This window comes from Nannobrachium achirus (genome assembly GCF_963921795.1).
Source record: "Nannobrachium achirus genome assembly, chromosome: 7".
In the NCBI taxonomy this organism is placed as follows: domain Eukaryota; kingdom Metazoa; phylum Chordata; class Actinopteri; order Myctophiformes; family Myctophidae; genus Nannobrachium; species Nannobrachium achirus.
Window position 1 is genome coordinate 50,177,649 of NC_137816.1, and position 20,498 is coordinate 50,198,146.

A 20,498-nucleotide genomic window follows, 5' to 3' on the forward strand; every position below is an offset into this window, starting at 1 on the left:
GTTGCTCTTGTATGAACTGATTAGGCTGTTTAAAAGGGAATGACAGCTTAAAGTATATAGACTATGCAAAAATAACAATGTTTTGGGAAAAATATAGGCTATATATATATATATATATATATATATATATATATAAATATATATATTCTTGTACTATGATGAGGTTTCTGAATGCAATCTAATTGTTATCTATTGCTAGGTCTGTCCATGGAAGACACCTCACCTGCCCTCATTTGCTGGGAGTAAACTGACTGCAACATTTCATAGGCTTTTGACTCGTGAAGGCTGGAAACCATTGAAGCATTGCCATGGATCTAAAAGACTTTTACCTGTTGGCTGCCCTTCTCGCCTGCCTTTGGTTAGACCCTTCAGTTGCTCAAGAGCTAATCTATCCTATCAGAGAGGAACTGCAGGAAAACATCCTCATCGGAAACATACCAAAGGACCTAAACATTTCACATACGAATGCTGCCACTGGAGCGAGTGCTAATCTGGTGTATAGGCTGGTTTCCAAAGCGGGAGACAACCCACTTGTTCGAGTGCTCAGCAGCACGGGCGAGATATTCACCACGGCCAACCGAATTGACAGAGAGAAGTTGTGCCCTGGCCTCTCGTTCGAGGACAGCGAGTGCTCGTTTGAAATCGAAGTGGTCATCCTGCCCAATGATTATTTCAGACTGATTAAGATCAAAATCATAGTCAAGGACACAAACGACAATGCCCCCATGTTCCCATCCCCCGTCATCAACATCTCCATACCGGAGAACACGCTCATCAATAGTCGCTTTGCCATCCCTTCTGCCACTGACCCAGACACGGGCCCCAACAGTGTCCACAAATATGAGCTTGTCAACGGGCAGAGTGCCTTTGGCTTAGACATTGTGGAAACGCCTGAGGGGGAGAAGTGGCCCCAGCTCATTGTGCAGCAAAACCTGGACAGAGAGCAGAAGGACACGTATGTGATGAAGATCAAGGTGGAGGATGGCGGCAGCCCACAGAAGTCCAGCACAGCCATTCTCCAAGTTACAGTAACGGATGTCAATGATAACAAACCCGTCTTTAAAGAGAGTCAGATGGAGGTGCACATACCAGAGAACTCTGCTATTGGCACGTCTGTTGTGCAGCTCCAGGCTACAGATGCAGACATAGGGGCAAATGCTGAGATCAGGTATGTCTTTGGGACTCAGGTGTCGCCCGCCACAAAGAGACTTTTTGCATTGAATACAACCTCCGGCCTTATAACGGTACAGAGACCTCTGGATAGAGAAGAGACTGCTATTCATAAGCTGTCTGTTTTAGCTAGCGATGGCAGCTCCAGCCCAGCCAGAGCTACTATTACAATAAATGTGACAGATGTAAATGACAATCCACCGAACGTAGACCTGAGATATATAATCAGTCCTATTAATGGCACTGTTTTCCTGTCTGAGAAGGATCCTATCAATACCAAGATAGCTCTCATCACTGTATCGGACAAAGACACAGACATCAATGGCAAGGTCATTTGTTTCATAGAGAAGGACGTGCCCTTCCACCTCAAAGCAGTGTATGACAACCAGTATTTATTAGAGACATCTGCATTGCTTGATTACGAGGGGACTAAAGAATACAACTTCAAGATTGTGGCCTCTGACTCTGGAAAGCCGAGCTTGAATCAGACCGCCTTGGTTAGAGTAAGGCTGGAGGATGAGAATGACAACCCACCTATTTTTACTCAGCCTGTCATTGAGCTGGCTGTTATGGAAAACAACAAACGCGATCTGTTCCTCACCACGCTGAGTGCCACAGATGAGGACAGTGGGAAGAATGCAGAGATAGTCTATCAGCTGGGGCCGAACGCATCCTTCTTTGACCTCGACCGCAAAACAGGGGTCCTGACCGCGTCCCGGGTTTTCGACCGCGAGGACCAGGACCGCTTCCTGTTCACCATCACGGCCAGGGATAACGGGACACCGCCGCTGCAAAGCCAGGCCGCCGTCATCGTCACCATCCTGGACGAGAATGACAACAACCCCAAGTTCACGCACAACCACTTTCAGTTCTTTGTGTCTGAGAATCTTCCCAAATACAGCACTGTAGGGGTGATAACTGTGACAGATGCAGACACAGGGGAGAATGCTGCTGTCTCCCTTTCTATACTGAATGACAATGAGAATTTCATCCTGGATCCATACTCGGGGGTGATAAAGTCGAACGTGTCATTCGACAGGGAGCAGCAGAGCTCATACACGTTTGACGTCAGGGCTGTGGACAGTGGCAGGCCGCCGTGTTCATCAGCCGCCAAGGTGACCATCAATGTCATCGACGTCAACGACAACACGCCCATTGTCATCTATCCCCCATCTAACACCTCTTTCAAACTTGTGCCCCTCTCCTCTATTCCGGGGTCGGTGGTGGCGGAGGTGTTCGCGGTCGACGGTGATACAGGGATGAATGCAGAACTTAAATACACTATTGTGAGCGGCAACAACAAGGGCCTGTTCAGAATTGACCCTGTCACAGGGAATATCACACTGGAGGAGAAGCCAGTGGTGACTGACATAGGCTTGCACAGATTAGTAGTCAATATTAGTGACCTGGGCTATCCCAGGTCCCTTCACACTCTGGTGCTGGTATTTCTATATGTGAATGACACAGTGGGCAATTCCACGTTTATTTATGACCTCATCCGACGCACTATGGAGACGCCTATTGACCGGAATATTGGCGAGAGCAGTGAGACTTACCAAAGTGGTGATTATTTAACCATAATGATAGCCTTCGTAACCGGGGCCCTAGTGGTGGTTATTGTCATTTTTGTCACTGTGCTGCTCCGCTGCCGCCATGCGTCCAGGTTCAAGGCCGCTCAGAGGAAGAAGCAGGGTGCTGAGTGGATGTCGCCCAACACGGAGAACAAGCAGAATAAGAAGAAAAAACGCAAGAAAAGGAAGTCGCCCAAAAGCTCCCTGCTAAACTTTGTCACCATAGAGGAGAACAAACCCGACGACCCCGCCCATGAGCCAATCAACGGAGCCATCAGCCTTCCCTCCGAGCTGGAGGAGCAAGGGATTGGACGCTTTGACTGGAACGCCACGCCCACCACGACCTTCAAACCCAGCAGCCCAGACCTGGCCCGCCACTACAAATCGGCATCCCCGCAGTCGGCCTTTCACCTCAAGGCTGACACGCCCGTCTCTGTGAAGAAGCACCACGTGATTCAGGAGCTCCCATTGGATAACACCTTTGTTGGGGGCTGCGACACCCTCTCCAAGAGGTCGTCCACTAGCTCAGACCACTTCAGTGCCTCGGAGTGCAGCTCCCAGGGAGGTTTCAAGACAAAGGGGCCGATGCACACCAGACAGCAGGTAAAGGAACACTTTTACTGGTCTATAAGTACTGCCTATAATTGCCCTGTTCCACAGTGCTGAAGTGCCAGTATAGATTAGGGACCCACTCTAAGTTACTGTAAAACAACACCAAGAGAGTTGGAGACTTGTTACTTCATTAAATTCTGCTATTATTCAAACTGTAAAACAGAGAGAAAAACAACAATTGACCAGTTGATAATGGACTGAGAGATCACACTTTTTTTTGGGACTAGCTAGAGACTGATGTTTTGTTTTTTTAGGATATATGTTAAAATGCAAGTAGGTGAGCATCTGTTGGCATGCAACCTTTGTGAGCATCCAGAGGTTAGTTAAATGGTAAATTGTACCAGCATACAATTAATTGTGATACAATGTCCTCTACATTTGTGAAAGAAACATTTTTTTCTTGCCTATCTACTCAAATTGTCACTTTAATTATTATTAGTATATAGCTGCAACACATTTAATTGCCAGCCTCATGGAGCCTCATTCCAGCCTCATGGAATATGAATTATAACATTATGGTTCCTCAGCGAATCATTATACCATTTATCTTCCCAATATCCTCAAAAATGAGTTGACTTTTCACCTCTCCCTTCATAATATTTTGAGTGTACTCATGTTTTGTTTGTTTGTTTGTTTGTTTGTTTGTTTTGTTGTGTATTGCAATATAATACCAATTCTCTCTACACCTGCAGTAATTATAGCAGCCATAGCACAGTCAACAATCAGTGATGAATTTTGAATGTCACTCCAGACTTTGCCACCTCATCCAGGCTTGAATTAAATGCCTCCACACTAGCAAACTGAGTGAAGCTTGTCTGGAACCTGATACACATCCAATTGAAAAGGGATTAGCGAATAATGAGCTTCAAATATCACTATAATCCATACCGCTTCTTTTTTTTATCAAAGCCTTATTAATTTTCTCCTAATAATGCATCCCAACACAACACACAGTCCTAATCTAACAAAACGCATGTGGATCAAACGTGGGCCGTGGAGGAGGAAAGGGAGAGAGAGAGTGAGAGAGAGAGAGAGGAGAGGAGAGGGAGGGAGCGACTGACTGCAAGAGTTGCATTTAGGGCTAGAGATGGAGAGAGTGTTAAGGTTGGTCAGGGGGTGGTACTATACCTTTAGGTGGCAGTGTTGCTCTGCTTGGCACAACCTGGCACTGCGCCAACGTGCAGCAGGCTTCTTAAATGCAAGGGAGGAGGAGAAAGCTGGGGCAGGCTGTGATGCTGTTCTTGGTGAAATACTCTTGCCTAACGATGCAGAGATTGCACAGGGTAGATTGATAATGGCAGTTAGAGATGTGAGTGATAAGATCTATCCGGAAGAGAGAGTGGCATTACAGGGGTGACACTATGTGACTCCTATTGATGCATGCCTCTGGGTCACCGCGTCCGAGGTTGCATTTACCACGTCTCCGCTTGAAAGGCAGCAGTCAAAAGCGGCATTCAGTTTGTTAGTGTTTCTGGCACAGACCGTGTGTGCGTGTGCGTGTGTGTGTGCATGAGTGTGTGTGTGTGTGAGTGTGCTTTTGTATTTTTTGTCTGACAGACAGCAATGAAATGGGTGGGGGAAGAATATAGCCCTGGGGTGGACACATGAGATATGACACTATGCTGTAAGCACAACTCCATCGATTCCCTCAGTCATCCCACAATTCAACACAAGATTCATTGGGATCAATAGCTCAGACAGATGATTCAAAGCGGCACACAAACAGCGCTAGTGTGTGCTGTATATTGTCATTGATAGTATAAATACTGTACATAACGGCCTCTGCAGGTCAGGCATTTCTTTGATAGAAAAGTGTCATTTTATGGTCTTTGTAACGTTTAATCTTTCAATAACTTAATCCCTATATTTTTGGACCGGTATCCTCCAGGCGTCTATTCTACTGTAGGTCGCCAACATTTTCCCTCTACACCATGTATCTTTGGGAAAAATAGCCCATCTATAAGCTTGCAATTACTATAAGTTACTTAACCTCACCCATTACTCCCCCTCTACCTATTCCACGCTGTACAAGTTTAAACAATTCATTAGTTAATAAGTGTAGTACATCCATCCCTGCTTTTTTTTTTTTTTACCTTTATAGCTATAAAAACTAAAGATAACTTTATGCTTTCCAGGTTCTTAATAATGGATAATGGAGCTTAGATTGACCCAGCAGCTGTGTTAAAATGTTGTATTTTTACAATATCATATTTATATTGTCATTTTAATGACATCTCCACTCCATAAGGCAGTAGTTCTCACACATATTCATGCCAAGGACTTCCACATTGTTATGTATTTGGCCACAGAATCCCAATTGAGAAGATTTTAGGCCAAGGATCCCCATAAGAGAACACTTGTCAAAATAATTTAAAAAATTGCAGATTAACAACCAAAAAATAAAAACTTGTTTAAACTGTTCCTTCTTGGAAACCCCTTAGAGATCCCTGGGGTTACCCATACCCCACTTTGAGAACCAATGCCATAACGAACATTGATGTCAGCGTCTTACGTGCATAATGTCCACTTTTGTGTTAAGTCTACTCTAACATATCCAATTAAGACAATCACAAGTAATCAACTGTTGGCAGTTCCTCAAATGTGCACTGCACATTATTTCCTTATCTCTTAAGCAGATTCCTCAAGTGGTTTGAAAACAAATACACTTAAAGTGTTTTCAAAGTAGATCCAGAGGGAATTCATTGTATCGATTGTAGTTAGAGCATACTTCTCAAGAGGTCAAGTAATGTCATGGAGGATAAGAATGGATACATTGATAATGATATAATTGCCAGCATTTTAATGATAGAATATTACTTTGTCTTTTATATTGTAAATAAGGTCAGGAAGGTGCCGCATTGCGCCATATTATATAGCATCCAAAGCATGCACTATATGAAATATTGAATATGTTTAGCATTTACCTCCATGACCTAGACTAGAGTATGAGTTACCAACGCTGTTACAGAACTCCTGTTAACATAGTTTGTACTTGAAATAAATTAAGAGAAGAGAGAAATACTACAAAAGACTTTTGACATTCTCAATAATCACTGCTCTACAAAATCTAATAATAATAATAATAATAGTAATAGTGGCAGCAGAGAAGTAGTCAGAATACAACTGCAAAAATAAGACAATTTCATAGCTTCTTCAGAAAACAGAATATGAAAGGTAGTAAAAAAAAGCAGGGGAAAAAAACAGCAAGACATCTACAATAATGTCATGGCAGCCAAAGGCCTGCTGGAATCAGCCTTATAGAGACACTCCAGACTCTGCTTATAGCAATGGGAGCAATTCCTGTCTTTCCTCTCCTTTTTTCAGTTATTATTTACCCTCCAGGGACTTATATTAGTGTAAACAACACTGAGGAAAAAAGGCATGTACACACTGTCCTAGATTCAGAAGGCAAGAGCAACATCTAAGAAATAGAGTGCATACCCTGCTGTTCTATCACGAGGTTCTTCACATCCCGTCAGTATTTTGAAGTGGAGACATGGTTTTGGTTCACTAACTGAGCATTAGCCTGCTGGCTAGGAATTAACCATGTACAATGGTATCAGCCTAAAGAGCTCATGGTCTAGCCTAAATGCACTTAAAGTACATGCGTAGCAAAATCCTGCGTTCGTTTAAATTTAACAGAGTTAAATGAACACTCCGAATTATTTTACGGTGTGGACTTGCTGGCTGACTGACAGTGAGAAGCTACTATCACCATTTAAACCTCACATTTTAATTTGTTGCTCATTGTTTTGTTTTTATGGCATGGCTCTGTACTACAGTAGCTATCCAGCAATGGGTATCTGAGTCTGTCAGTCTATTTGTAAGTACGTGGCTAATCTCACAAACTGCTGGACTGATCAGTGTCATTTCTTGGGCACACTGGCCAGAGGGCTTTTATTTTCACACACGCGCGCACACACGCGCGCACACACGCACGCGGACACACACACACATTATTGTCGTTGTCGGGTGGAAACCTTGTATGACCAAAACCGTTCCTCATTTTATTATTATTATTAAAACGGTTTAAAGTAGTGAAAATACCCAATCTGCAAGCGTTGTGTGCTTGTAGCTGCTATTTTCACGACTTTTGTGCAACACACTTGTATGGTGAAGCAGGGCTTTATTTTACGAAAGAACATACTATTTTGAAACTTGGAGATACAGACAGTACAAGGTTTCTTCCTGACGGTGACGATATATTTTATTATTTTAAACGTAACATTTGAATGGAAGTCAATAGCAGATGGATCCGGCTGAAACCTAAATATCATATCCTGACGTCATAGGTGACTGACAGGAAGTCGGAGATCCACAGTGAAGCCATGGCATTATTAGACCCGGTCTCTTTCTGGTCACAATTGAACATAAATGCGAAGATAATTATGTTCATTGTCTGTTTCTGAAAATCTGTAGGTCTGCATTGATCTCATTCACACATGCATGAGACACACGCTATGGTTTGGACACGGTGCTTCTAAGAGTGCCTTAACTCTGACATTAGCTCCACATCTCAAGGGTAAAGACGCTTAATTGCAGCTGTTAATTGGTTATTTTCTTACAAGTCCAAAGTGTTACATCATGTTCACCTACAGTGTAGTTGGCTTATACTGCTTTCTCTAATAATGTTCATCTGGAGCACAAATACTGCCTTTCCTCATGGCAGGACTTTTCCTGCATAGAGGAATTTCTGGCGCCCCCAAAGAGTTTTTAGCCACCCCCTAAAGCATACATGGGCAACTGGCAGCCAGGGGGCCACATGCGGCCCCCAACTTCACTTAATGCGGCCCGCAGGTTAATATCAGAATACTGATATATTATTGATTTCAGCTGTTACAATTCCAAACATGAAAACTTGATCCGCTTGAATTACTTCTGTCTATTAGTACTGTAGTTGAATGACTATATAGTAGTATTAAAATGTTAGTCTTTTTCATGTCCAATGTATTTGTATTTAAGTTCATAAAGTTATGTCATAAGTATAATTAAATACATTTGAAAATAAATCAAAATGTTACATTTCAGGATCCCAGTTCAAAAATAACAAAAGATAATTCAGGTTCCAATTCAAAAGTAGCAAACTGCGACGCGTTTTGAGCTTGTCGCTTGGCTATTTTTGCTACTCTCACAGGAGATGAGAGGTTTTTGCTCGACAGTAACAATGTGGCCCACTGGAGTGAGTGTGGAAATATAGTGGCCCTCTCCATCATCAAAGTTGCCCACCCCTGCCCTAAAGGAAAGCCACCAGCACCAAAAGTATAAGAATTGAGAATACAATATGTATTCTTGGGGCTCAAGCAAGACATGCAGTTATTTGGCTATCAACAAATCAATAGCTAGGATTTTAGACAATCACCCGCTGCTTTGATAGAATTCCGCTCCCCTCTCCCCTTCCAAACCCAACCATATTTATTAAAATGTTCTATTTTTTGAGAGTTTCTTTTACTCAAGCAGATTAGACATTTGTGTTTATCAAATGGTCACAGATAATAGTAAAATACATTCATACATTTCTGTCAAATAAGGTAACTGGCTCATTGCTTTTACTAATTGCACGTAGTCGCGACATGGGTGGATCATGCTTATTAAATGTACTGTAGTCAGCCCTCAAAGGCTAATTCTGAGCCAGGATAAACCCTGGCAGGGACATGGTATTGAAAGTGTGTTAGTATAGTTGTTATACACAGATCATTTGACTATGAATTATCACTGTGAATATTGATCAAATAATCTTGGACATAATATATATATATGACTCGTGGTCTGATTCTAAAGACCTTTTTCTTCTCTTTTTCATCTTTCACAGAGTACCTCCAAGCAGGCTGCTTCTTCATGTTCATTTACTTTATTGTTGTGACGGCGGCCAAGGTATTAGACTTGCGACTTGAATTACGGTATCACTCGCGAGAAACACGAAACCCATTAAATAGTGGAGTTTGTGGAGTATGTTGAACTCTAGAGCACAGAGAAAGGGGGGCACGACCGTGGATGAAAGCGATGTCTACACAGTAGAAACCTTAGTGTTAATTTAACAGAGTGTACAAATAGAACCAAGCACACTCTTAAGGATGTGATAACTCTGACAATGTACAAATCACACCAAATTTGGTTCCATTTGTAAACTCTCAGAGCTAAATTAACAATCAGGATTTTATGGTGTAACTGGTACTGCCTTGCCACTATACTTAATGAATGGACATTCTATGCAAACAGGAGTTTGTACAGACCATTGTAATTATGGAGCCTTGGGGGAGTCGTCGTTCTTGTGCAGGTTCATTTGCCACATTAATAAGGGGATTAGTAGTACGTATGGGGGCTGATGGCAGCAGGCGAAGTTTGAGAAGATTAATGAACTATGACAATGTTGCACCTGAGGGGAAAAGAGTCTGTTGCAGAAATCTTCCAAATTGTGCTGACACAGCTCGGCTGCCTGAGAAAAGATTGAAAGAGGGGACAGTGATTGCTACCTAACTATGAATGAAAGAGCAGCCACACACGTAGCTCATATGCAAAAATATCAATATTGTTAGCCTTTGCATCGGAGCTACAAGTGTGCAGCTAGTTACTCGTCCCACACAGTCCTGTTCATTTAACTCTTGAGTGTAAAAATGTACCTGTGTTAAATGATCACTCAATATGTTACTGTGTAGCACTCTTTCCAAGCCAACACCTCTCCAATGGAGGTGTGCATTTTCCAGGATTTTTATCCCATCTCTGAATGTAATCTCGGCTATCTTGCTAGTCAGCGTTATTTATTGTGATCTTTGGATGGATTTATTTGGCGGAAATATATCTAACCTAAGTTGTTCTTACAGCCATGTTGTTTTCTCTTAGTATAAGAACATATTGCCAAATCTCATTCTGTTTGCGTCTGTGTAAGAGGTACATTATTGTAATTATATCAAAGCAAACTGATGGATCATTTCCATCTGTGAGTACCGGTATATCACATGGTATATGGTAATTAATTCTGTCGTCAGCAGAGCACAGTTACAGTACATGTAATAACATCAATAACATGAGAAGAACTCACATTTCTCATTGAACACAAGCAGATCTTAACCAAATCCAGTGGTCATCTTCACCACACATTATTCAGTCAGCAGACGACTCTGAGAGAATCATGGAAGTTTCACTTCATCAATGGAGACTTTGTTCTGCGGAGAATATTGCATTTATTTGAAGGCCTTGTCATATCCACCGTATCTAGGTGGGTAAAAAAGGAAATGAAAAGGATTGTGGGCCATAGTAAGGTAGTGGATATAAGAACTACAGAGTAGATTATTGCCCCGAGGGGGATCTAGTTTTGTCTGCACAAAACAACAAAATAAATCAAAGCTCCCTTTTGCTACACTGGCTGAACTCTGGAGATGATTTTTATGTTTAGATTTTTCCTCTGGAGAGAAGTGAAGTGCCACTAGAATTTATTTAGCTTTGTTTGGTTTTGTCTAACTGCCAGAGGGCATAATTTCTTTAACACACACAGATAATGGCAAATTACCAGGAATTAAATATTTGTCTCAATCTTTGAATTACTTTTTCTGCCATCACGATTTGTTTCCATAAGATTGTGGAGATCGCTACCTTCATCAGTGAGTTTTGATTTTTTTCTTCCCCCCCAATACAATCAAATTTCATTATACTTCCTCACATAGCAAAATGTATGTGTGCATGTGTTGAGTTATTTTGCTTTTGTTTTGTCCATCATTTTTGGGATGGCAGCCCATTCATCTGAAAAGTCAGCATCATCCATCTATGCTATTTCACAAAGCAAATTGATTGATGACTGATCTCCAAGGGATTGCTTTGTGAAATAGTTTCGCATGCGCAAAAAAAAATGTCATTGTTGCTTTTGTGAGACTGCCACAACTTAATTCATCTCCATGTTTGTAACTAATTGACCAAACACATTTCCCATGTTCCTAGGGCAATCAATCAAGTTGACATACTAACAAAAAAAATATCGCTTCATATTCTTTTAACACTGCACGACACGGAGGGGGGAAAAAAAGATGAACTGCAGCACTTATGTTCAATACCAATCCATTTGGGTTGTAATTGTTTTAAATGTAACATTTTTAAATGAAATACACTGGAGTAGAAGGGTGGAAGAAAATGTTTCTTGTCCGTTCACTTGTCTGTAAGAACAATCCAGATTGAACCCGTTATGATGCTACGACATTGTTTGAACGATCCCCCCTACTCTACCTACCGACCCACCTCTCCTCTCCATACCTCACTCCTCTCTTCCACCCACCCCTAGGGGTGGGCGATATGGTGATAAATATCGTTGAGACGATACAATATCTCCACGATATGCCTTTTCAGAGATATTGTATCTATCGTGATACAATGAGGGAGCCTTATACAAAATCCTGTTGAATTGTTAATACAGAGATTCATTGAACCTGCATTTTGGTCTGAATCAGTAATTTTCAAACATTAAAATGTCAAAGTCTCCCCTTAACTCTGACAGTATACAAATGAAACCAAATGGACCCGTAAGGGTCCATTTGGTTTCATTTGTATACTGTCAGAGTTACATAATTGTAAGGGTCAATTTAGATCTACCGAAACCAACATGACAAATAATCGTGATAATATTGTGTATCGTGATACAGGTTGGAAAAATATTGTGATATTGTATTTTTCCATATCGCCCACCCCTACCCACCCCCTGCCCTTCCCTTCTCCTCTCCAACCCAGACCTTCTTTTTCACCTATGTTTTATTGGGGTCAGTGCCGTTACACGCAGGGTTAGATCACAGAGGGCGTGTTTGCCCCTTTGTGTCCTGATTACTGGTGACATATTAGGGGTGCTTTGTGTGCAACACATGGCCCCACTTTCTCTCTGTTGCTGTCCTCTTCCCCCTTAATCATTAGACTCTTCTAAAAGGAAATGGGGGGTGGGGGGTTAAAAGATGGGCATAACGGCGCTGTCTGTCCTGACATGACAGTCCCAGAGGGAGACACATCCTCGTCATTGGGGCTGTTACGTCGAGCGACGACAGGGCCGCTGCTCCGTCACTAGCGTGTGGCAGTGTCTAGACTAATAGTCGTGATAACGGCACTGCCAGCCAAAGAAGCCCTCCATCCCTCCACCCCTCCCCCCATCTTCTTTAAGCAAAGAGGCACACTTGACTTGAAATGTGACTGCCATTGACTGGGCCCCATAGCTCACTGACACTCTGTAAGCCACACCAATGTACATTTGTATTGTATATATACAAGCTGCTTCATGTAAATGGAACTCCTGGTAATCTTGCCTAATGTGCTGTGTTATACTGTAATGGACTTGTTCTTTTATTTATTTATTTGCTTTGTTTTATTTATTTATTTCCCCCCTGATCTTTCCTCCCCCCCCACCCCCTCTCTCTCTTTAACGCTGGGTGTACTATAATTACATCTGAAGTATATTCTCCCCCAATTATTCAGTATCCTGCAACCCATGTTCTTCTGTTTTATATAAAGCCTTTTTGAACAGTGCTATTATATCTTTATAATTTCATAATAAATGTTTCAAAGCGATTATTTCTTTCTTGTTCTTGCTTGCAGCATTTTGTCATGCATCCAGAGGGATTTGGTTGTTAACCCTGCATTTTCAGAGAATTCAAACAGTGTTTTACTGACAGTTGCCTTGCCTGATTGTAGCGCAGCATTTTAAAAACCACTTAATATACTATATACAATAATATAAAATATACTTGTTTCACTGGAGTCTCCCAGGGCTCTATTGGTCCACTCATTACCAAGTCTCTTTACCAAACATAGTTGCTCTACAAGCTCACAACACGTTGCATCACAATGCAGCACATTGTGACATTGTAGAGCTGCTATTTCCCCCGAAAGTTCACCCCAGAATATGGATGCTAGGGTTAATGTGGTTATTAACAGAATCACAAACCCTCCTGGTTGTGTTAAACAAAGAGCTTTTCAAATGTGACTGAATCCTTTATCGGAAATAACCACCAGCATGACATTATAAGACAATAATGCATCTCTGAATTTGCGCTACTTTTTCGTGGCATTGTCATTCAATGGTATAAAATGGGTGTTCTTTTATGGGAAAAGAAAGTTAATACGGAGATACAAGGTTTTTGCCGGACAGTGATTATATGCCTGTGGAAATCTTTCGATATATATATATATATATATACATACATACATTCATTGCCTCAGAATGATGACTAACCCCACATCACGTTCACCATTATAACCATCATCATAACATAAACATGCTCGACCAATTTCTGTAAACCAAGTACTTTTTCCCCCCCTTGTGGGCTTGTTCAGCTTTGTAAATAAGGGGAAACAGATTCAAACAATGTGGTTAGCATGGTTATAACAAGGTGGCAGTGACCTTATCTAGTGATACTCTGATATGAATTAAGTTCTCCGGTATAACCAACAACATTAAACCTGGTGTCCCTATTTGGGCATGTCATTATAGATGAATCTATTCAGAAAATGGCAAACATTTTAAAACATTTATAAAATAGGGAAAATATCTGATCTACAAACGCATGTTGTATTGCAAGATTTGCAACGCATTGTGAGCTTGTAGATGATCTGTTTTTGCCACGTGAAAAGTATGAACTAGGTCCTAAGTTCATTCAAGGACGATCACAAAAGCTTAAAGGTGATACACCATGAAATTTCACTTTTCCTATTTTAAAACCTTTTTTTGGGGTCCCACTAGCACCTTCTATCCTCACAAAGTCTCATTTCTGACCGTTGTGTCTTTCTCTGGTTTTGGGAAGGCGGAGGTTAAAAGCATCCCACGGGTTCTCAAAACAGGCTGTCCAGATTTGCTGCCGTCGCTGACGTCAGCGACATCCGTTTTTTAAATTTTATTTTTTTCAAAAATATTATTTTTTCAAAAAAAAAGTGTGGTACTGCAGCTGAAAATGCTCTGAGAGCCATTCAAAAAGGAGAGAGGCTCTCTATTCAGGAGTGGTAATTTAGCCTCAAACCTTTAAAAAAACGTTTTTGGGACTTTTTAAATGCATGGTGTATCACCTTTAATAGTGAATCATTGCGCCGCTTCTGGCAAGCGCCGCCCTCCCTGCGTTCACATTGGCTGAATGCATGACTGAGAAAACATGGACACCGCCATTACTTTTGTGAGAAAACAAGGATAGTTACTGACCAAACCGCGGCGGAGGCACGCCGTCTCAAGCGGACTTGATCCACGTGAGACTCCGCTGAGCAAGCTGAAGCGAGCGAATCGCCGCGTTGAGCGTTTGCCAAGTCTCAGCGTCGTTCGAGTTACGTCCCGATAGGGGCAGAATAGTAAATATATAATGTTTGGGGGTGAAGCCTCACTCAAAGTGCCCCTGGCCAATCACAGCGTGTCTTTTCCGGGACTTGCCAGAATCGTGCTACGGTCCACTATCACACATCACAGAAGGATTCATACTAGTTACTTTGTAGATCTGCGGTACACAGTATCTCTAAAGTATTCCCATATTCCCTCCTGATTGGCTACAACTGTTTGTGTATGCGACATGACGGTCGCTTATCTCCTGATTAGGGAGTCTTACTGGTTATTATTACAAAAAATACATGAACAACTTCAGGCCTATATACATTGCGGCCATTTGAAAATAGACATCTACAAGCTCACAAAGCTTGTAGGTCTGCTATTTTCAAAAAGATTTGCAGTTTGAAAACTTGAAATGGGACATTCTGCATAATGAGTACTTTTACTTTTGGTGCTTTAAGTACATTTTGATACTAATACTTTTCTACTTTTACTCAATCACATTTTGAATTAGTGTTTTATATTGCAGTAAAGATACTTTTACATTTTACTCTATTACATTTTGCATTAGTGTTTTATATTGCAGTATTGATACTTTTACTTGAGGAAGACATTTGAGTACTTTTTCCCACCACTGCCTAAGTGTTTAAGCAAATATGAATGAACCTCATAATTGTTTAATAGAAAGACAGAGAAACAGAAGAGCGAGGATACCAAAGTGCAACACCAGCATATTTGCGGAAAGTAGGCCTAACTCTGCTTAATCTGTCCCCTCCATTTGAAAGCTTGAAGCAGAGCTTAGTCTGCATTTGTGCTAGGAAGAGGGGGGGGGTAAATAAATAAATATAGGCTTTAAAGGTTGACCTCATCTATATGGTTACTTTAGAAAAAAGCTGCATGCTCTTACCAACCAGAATTTGAAATCTGACTTCTGACCCTGAAGTATAATAATGGTGCCTGTCCTTTCATAAAAAGGAAAGGCTGAAAAGCGCCGCTGGGCAGTTTTAACAGGTTCTGCTGTCACCGCCTGCCAATCCAATGTGGCCAAGCTTCCAAATTTTGTGCAATTGATGCAAGATCCAGTGATTCCAGATGGCACACACCTTTGACAGTGGTATTATTGAGTTACCGTGGCGAGATATATTTTCTGCAGTTGCACAGAATTTATTCTTCAGCAGGCAATGATAGATATTCTCAGGTTTGAATGATAAAAGAATGAGAATCAGCAATACTTTAAACGTTTTGGTGCTGTGGACCTGGTGTTGCCCCTATCATAATTTCTCTAAATATAGATATAGATTTACTTTTACACACATTTACAACCTAAGACTTACATTAACATACTGTACCAAAAGTAAAGAATGCCACTGTACCTACAGTCTGAAGATCAGGATGAACAATTTAGTCAAGGAGCGCTTTATTGGCATGAGAAAACACACATTTATATTGACAAAGCAAGTGTCAAAATATTATTACAGTTGAAAAAGGGGAATGTATTTCTTTTTTTCTCAACAATTTAAATAGTAGGCTATACAAAAAAAGCCTCAGATTTAAAATGTGTTGCTCAGCTCTGTTTATATGTGCAGTAGGTCTAGAGGTCACTCAATGGTTTTTACTCCTTAGGGTGGTTGTATTCCATTCTCTAGCCTTCTTTTATCGCAACAGTTCACAAATCTCGCTATTCAAAAGACTGCTTAAAGACCAGCAGCAATCTATCAGCAATGCCAATCGGTAGGATTTTAACTCATTGTTTTGAAAAATTGAAAAACTGATTCTGAATAGATTTTTACGAACCATTCCTTAGGGACCACTTTGACTTCAGTAATAGCATAACAATCAATGTTGCTGCCAAATGCGATAATAAGAGTACCGGTATATAATACTGATCAAAAGCACATTTCGTTTTATTACCTTTTTAAGTAAGTGATCTTATGAACATTAAAATGGTTCACTTTAACCACTTAAACCCTAATATATACTTAGCTGAGCGCAGTCCCCCTCGGGTCTATACTTGGCTTCCTACTTTTTCCCCTCCACACAAAATCTCAAGCCTGCGACTCGTTGGGTTTGTAGATAGCTGAATGTTCGCCCCAGAATAGGTATGCTAGAGTTCAATAAGCTTTGTCGTTGCAAAAACATTTAGACTTAGGTGAAATGCTACATTTTCATAGCCTCCATTTTATCAGCTGTGGTAGTTACTTCTTGAAAAATCTGTGATCATTGGAAACCTCACCGAAGTAGTATTTCACCTTGTGTCTTTCCACTAAATGAAACTCGGAACAGTCACATGCTTGGACAGGACACAACTGTTTGAGCCTTCTAAATTGGTCTCTTCTATTAACTGTAAGCAAGCTGCCATAATGTCGGAGATCACAGACAGATAGACTTTGCTCCCAGTGTAGCTCTTTATTCACAGTGTAACAAGTCATATTTGACGAAAGGAACACCAATGAGTCCAATTATATGATTGAAATATTTCTGCTTCTCATGTCAGAGAAAGCTATTATTTCTTCTCTAACCAGATCGTCTACAGAGAGCAGTAATAATAACTTGGAGCAGTGCAAATATGATGATCTTTTGATATCACCATTAGAGCCTGAGGATGCTGAGGTATCCCCCCCCCCCCCCCATGCCAAATCTTTGCTGTGTTGGACGCTGGACGGGTGGATGGATGGGTGTGAGGGTGTTGGTTTGGGCTAACCTTTACAACAATAAAAGGTTTAAATATGATTTTATTTGAATTTTTAATGACATTTGGCTTTTTATTTGGACAGGGAAATGAACTGTGTCAGACAGGAGGGATGATCTGAAATGCACATTATCCCGATCCAGTAAAGGAAGGGGTTTTGTGGTCAATATAACATGGCCGAGCCACCATGGCACCCAGGAGATTTACATTTATCCACATGCATAATTATCCAATACTACAGTAACCTATACATTGTTTATGGGAGAATTCTTGAATGAGGTAATAGTCTTATTTCTGATGTCCATTTCCATTTATAGATCAGCTAAATTGGCCATGGATGGGAGGCTTGCCTGTTGGGCTATAATAAGGTTTATTTGTAGATCTGCACACACATGTACTGCATTTCATCTATACCTACATTTTAGAACTGCAGCCAGCGGTTTTTGTCAGTTTGTGTGTGATCACTCAGACACGACCAAATGCAGCACTCCAATTGGCTAGGAAGATCACGTGGCAAACGTGCCGACGTCCTCACGCACACGTCCTCACGTCACACCAGCGCCACACAAAAGTCAACACAGAGAGAGAGAGAGAGAGAGAGAGAGAGAGAGAGAGGCTTTACAGTCCGTGGGTCTAAACAGAAAGTGAAACTTTACAACGCGAGAGAGAGAGAGAGAGAGAGAGAGAGAGAGAGAGAGAGGAGAGAGAGAGAGAGAGAGAGAGAGAGAGGCTTACGGTCCCCGTGGCTCTAAACCGAAAGTGAAACTTTACAACGGCATGGAGAAAGGCAGCACAGCAGTCCTCAATTATTCATTACTAGAGGTTCACGGCCCTTCGGGCCGCTCACATCTAGAGTCCACGCCCGCTTCTTTACTAAAAAACTGTTTTTTTCAACAAAAAAAAAGTGTTTTGAAAAAAAAAAAAGTTACAAAAAAAAGAAAATATTAAAAAGAAAAAAAAGAAAAAAAAAAAAAAAGTTTAAAAAAAAAAGTAATAAAAAAATAATAATACATTTTAAAAAAATTTGGGGGGGGGGGGGGAACTATTGTGGCGGAACTATTTTTTTTTAACTTTTTTTTAGTAAAGAAGCGGGCGTGGACTCTAGATGTGAGCGGGCCGTAGGCCCGCGAACCTCTAGTTTAATACGTTACTGTTAGCTGCTAAATGAAGTAAACCACAGCATGCACTGTAAGTAAGTCCTTATTTAACTGCTACAGGGCCTGGCTGCAAATTGGTCTCCAGAAAGTTGGATATTGCCTGATAGTTCTTTACAAGATTTTAGAAGTTGGGATTTGTGTAGGAGTGGACTTTTTCTTTAACAATAATGATAAATAAATAAAAAAAACACTTGTAAAGGCATTAGAACAGTAATTTATTGGAAATATTTGTCGCATTAAAAGACAAGAAATGACAAGAAAGAGAACTGCGAAATCTGTGAGCCTGTGATTTTCACGGGCAGAGAGCACAGAAAAGTGGTATGACTGAATTAGCAGACAAATAATGCTCTTCAGGGAGCTAATTAGATGAGAAGCTGTGATGTATGGCTTTTGGAAGGATGGGTGTCATCCTGCTGCTGTTCAATGTATAGACTGCATATTTGTATTGATTGTATGCTTTGTCTTATGCCTCGGGCATAAGCGCGCTGCCGTTAGCTTTGTGCCTTGTGCCTTTGTCTGGGTGTTGCAGAAACTTGAGCAGATAAGGGTTGTGATAAATCTGCCAGAGAATAAGCTGTCATAGGGTGACGCACATGGGAATATTTAACGCAAACATAAAATATGGCGTGTCTGTTGTTTTATCGTCAAGGGTATAAGAGATGGCAGGGTTTGAAAATACTCCTGCCTCCTTATTTCTGCACTTTCTATCTCTGCGGTCCTTGCATGCTCAGAAGAATCCTATAGCCCTGCTCATCTTTGTTATGGCCAAAGAGAAGAGTAAAAAAAAAAGGAAACGACAGGCGCATTGCATAGAATGGTGAACGAGCGCCTTATCGCCACTCAATAATATGCAGAGGTGTAAAACATTTGGCTAGCTTATTTAGATGGAATGATTTCTGCTGTGCAGATTTACCAAGGGCTGAATCAGGTGATGTGTTAGGGAGGAGGGAGGGAGGCAGTGAAAATTGGTTTCCCCCTATCTCCCTGTACACATAGAGACCCAGCCCGGTCTCCTCTCTCCCTCCACATTCTCCTTTCCTGACAATAACGTGCCCTGATAATAGAAATATGCACCCAGATTTATTTTCTATTTGCTACTGCAAGTCCTTGCCCAGTAAACTTCTTGTTGCGTGTGTGTGCTTTATAGTTGTTTTTCAGTCCTGACATTCAGATGTCAGAGACCCAGTGGCTGTAGAGGAGATAGATGCACATGACAACCGGGTGGTAACAGTTGTCATGCATGTGCAGTACGTACTTCTTCAATAGCGAGAGGTCTGGGGAGGTCTGGCCACCCGGTATACTAAAATGTATGCAAGCCAGAGACAGCCAGGATGAGTCACAAGACCTATCCACTGTGTTGACTTTAATACCTCTGTCTTATTCAGGAGGCTCTAGGGTGGGCGGCCATCTGCCTTGACCCTGCCAGGGGGGCGGGGGGGGGGGGGGGGGGGGGGGGGGGGGGACATAATAGGAGACAGGGAGGAGAGAGAGAGAGAGGAAGAGATGCAAGCAACATCAACAACAATAGTACGGTAACAACTATAATGACAGCAATAACAATGATAGCAGGTATAATAATAACAACAGTATAATATAAAAGCAGTCCACTGGTGTGTTCCATGGAAACCCTTGATCTGTAGCCTGGGGTCCATGGGAGCTACTGTATGATGATAACATACCGCAGACGTATTCCAATCTGGATTCCAGCCACCTCACAGCACAGAGGCTGCTCTCATTAAGCTTCTAAGAAACATTTGTTGTTGTCTGATTCTGGTAAAAAAAGAAAAGAAAAAAAGAATTCAATTCTAGTGTAACTGGATCTTAGACCTGCATGCAATACCTACTGTTACAGTGTCAACCATACAATACTGCTAGACAGACTGGACAACTGTATTGTATTTCCTGGCATAGTCCTGGCATTGAACCAACTAAATTGGTTCAAGTTCTATTGTCATCACTGGCAAACGACGTATCCAAGCAAAATAGCACGACTAGTGGAGTTCCTCAAGGTTCAATCCTCACAACACTTCTAT

General features: G+C 41.4%; 1 protein-coding gene across 1 annotated transcript in view; it reads left to right on the top strand.

Annotated features, from left to right (window-relative positions):
• Positions 1–308: 308 nt before the first annotated feature.
• Positions 309–20,498, top strand: part of pcdh9 (protocadherin 9) — a gene marked incomplete at both ends in the record, with an annotated part of 305,191 nt that continues 285,001 nt past the window's right edge. The window contains one exon of the mRNA XM_080729603.1: positions 309–3,344. Coding sequence (XP_080585729.1) covers positions 309–3,344 — 3,036 coding nt within the window. The remainder of the gene's footprint in view (positions 3,345–20,498) is intronic.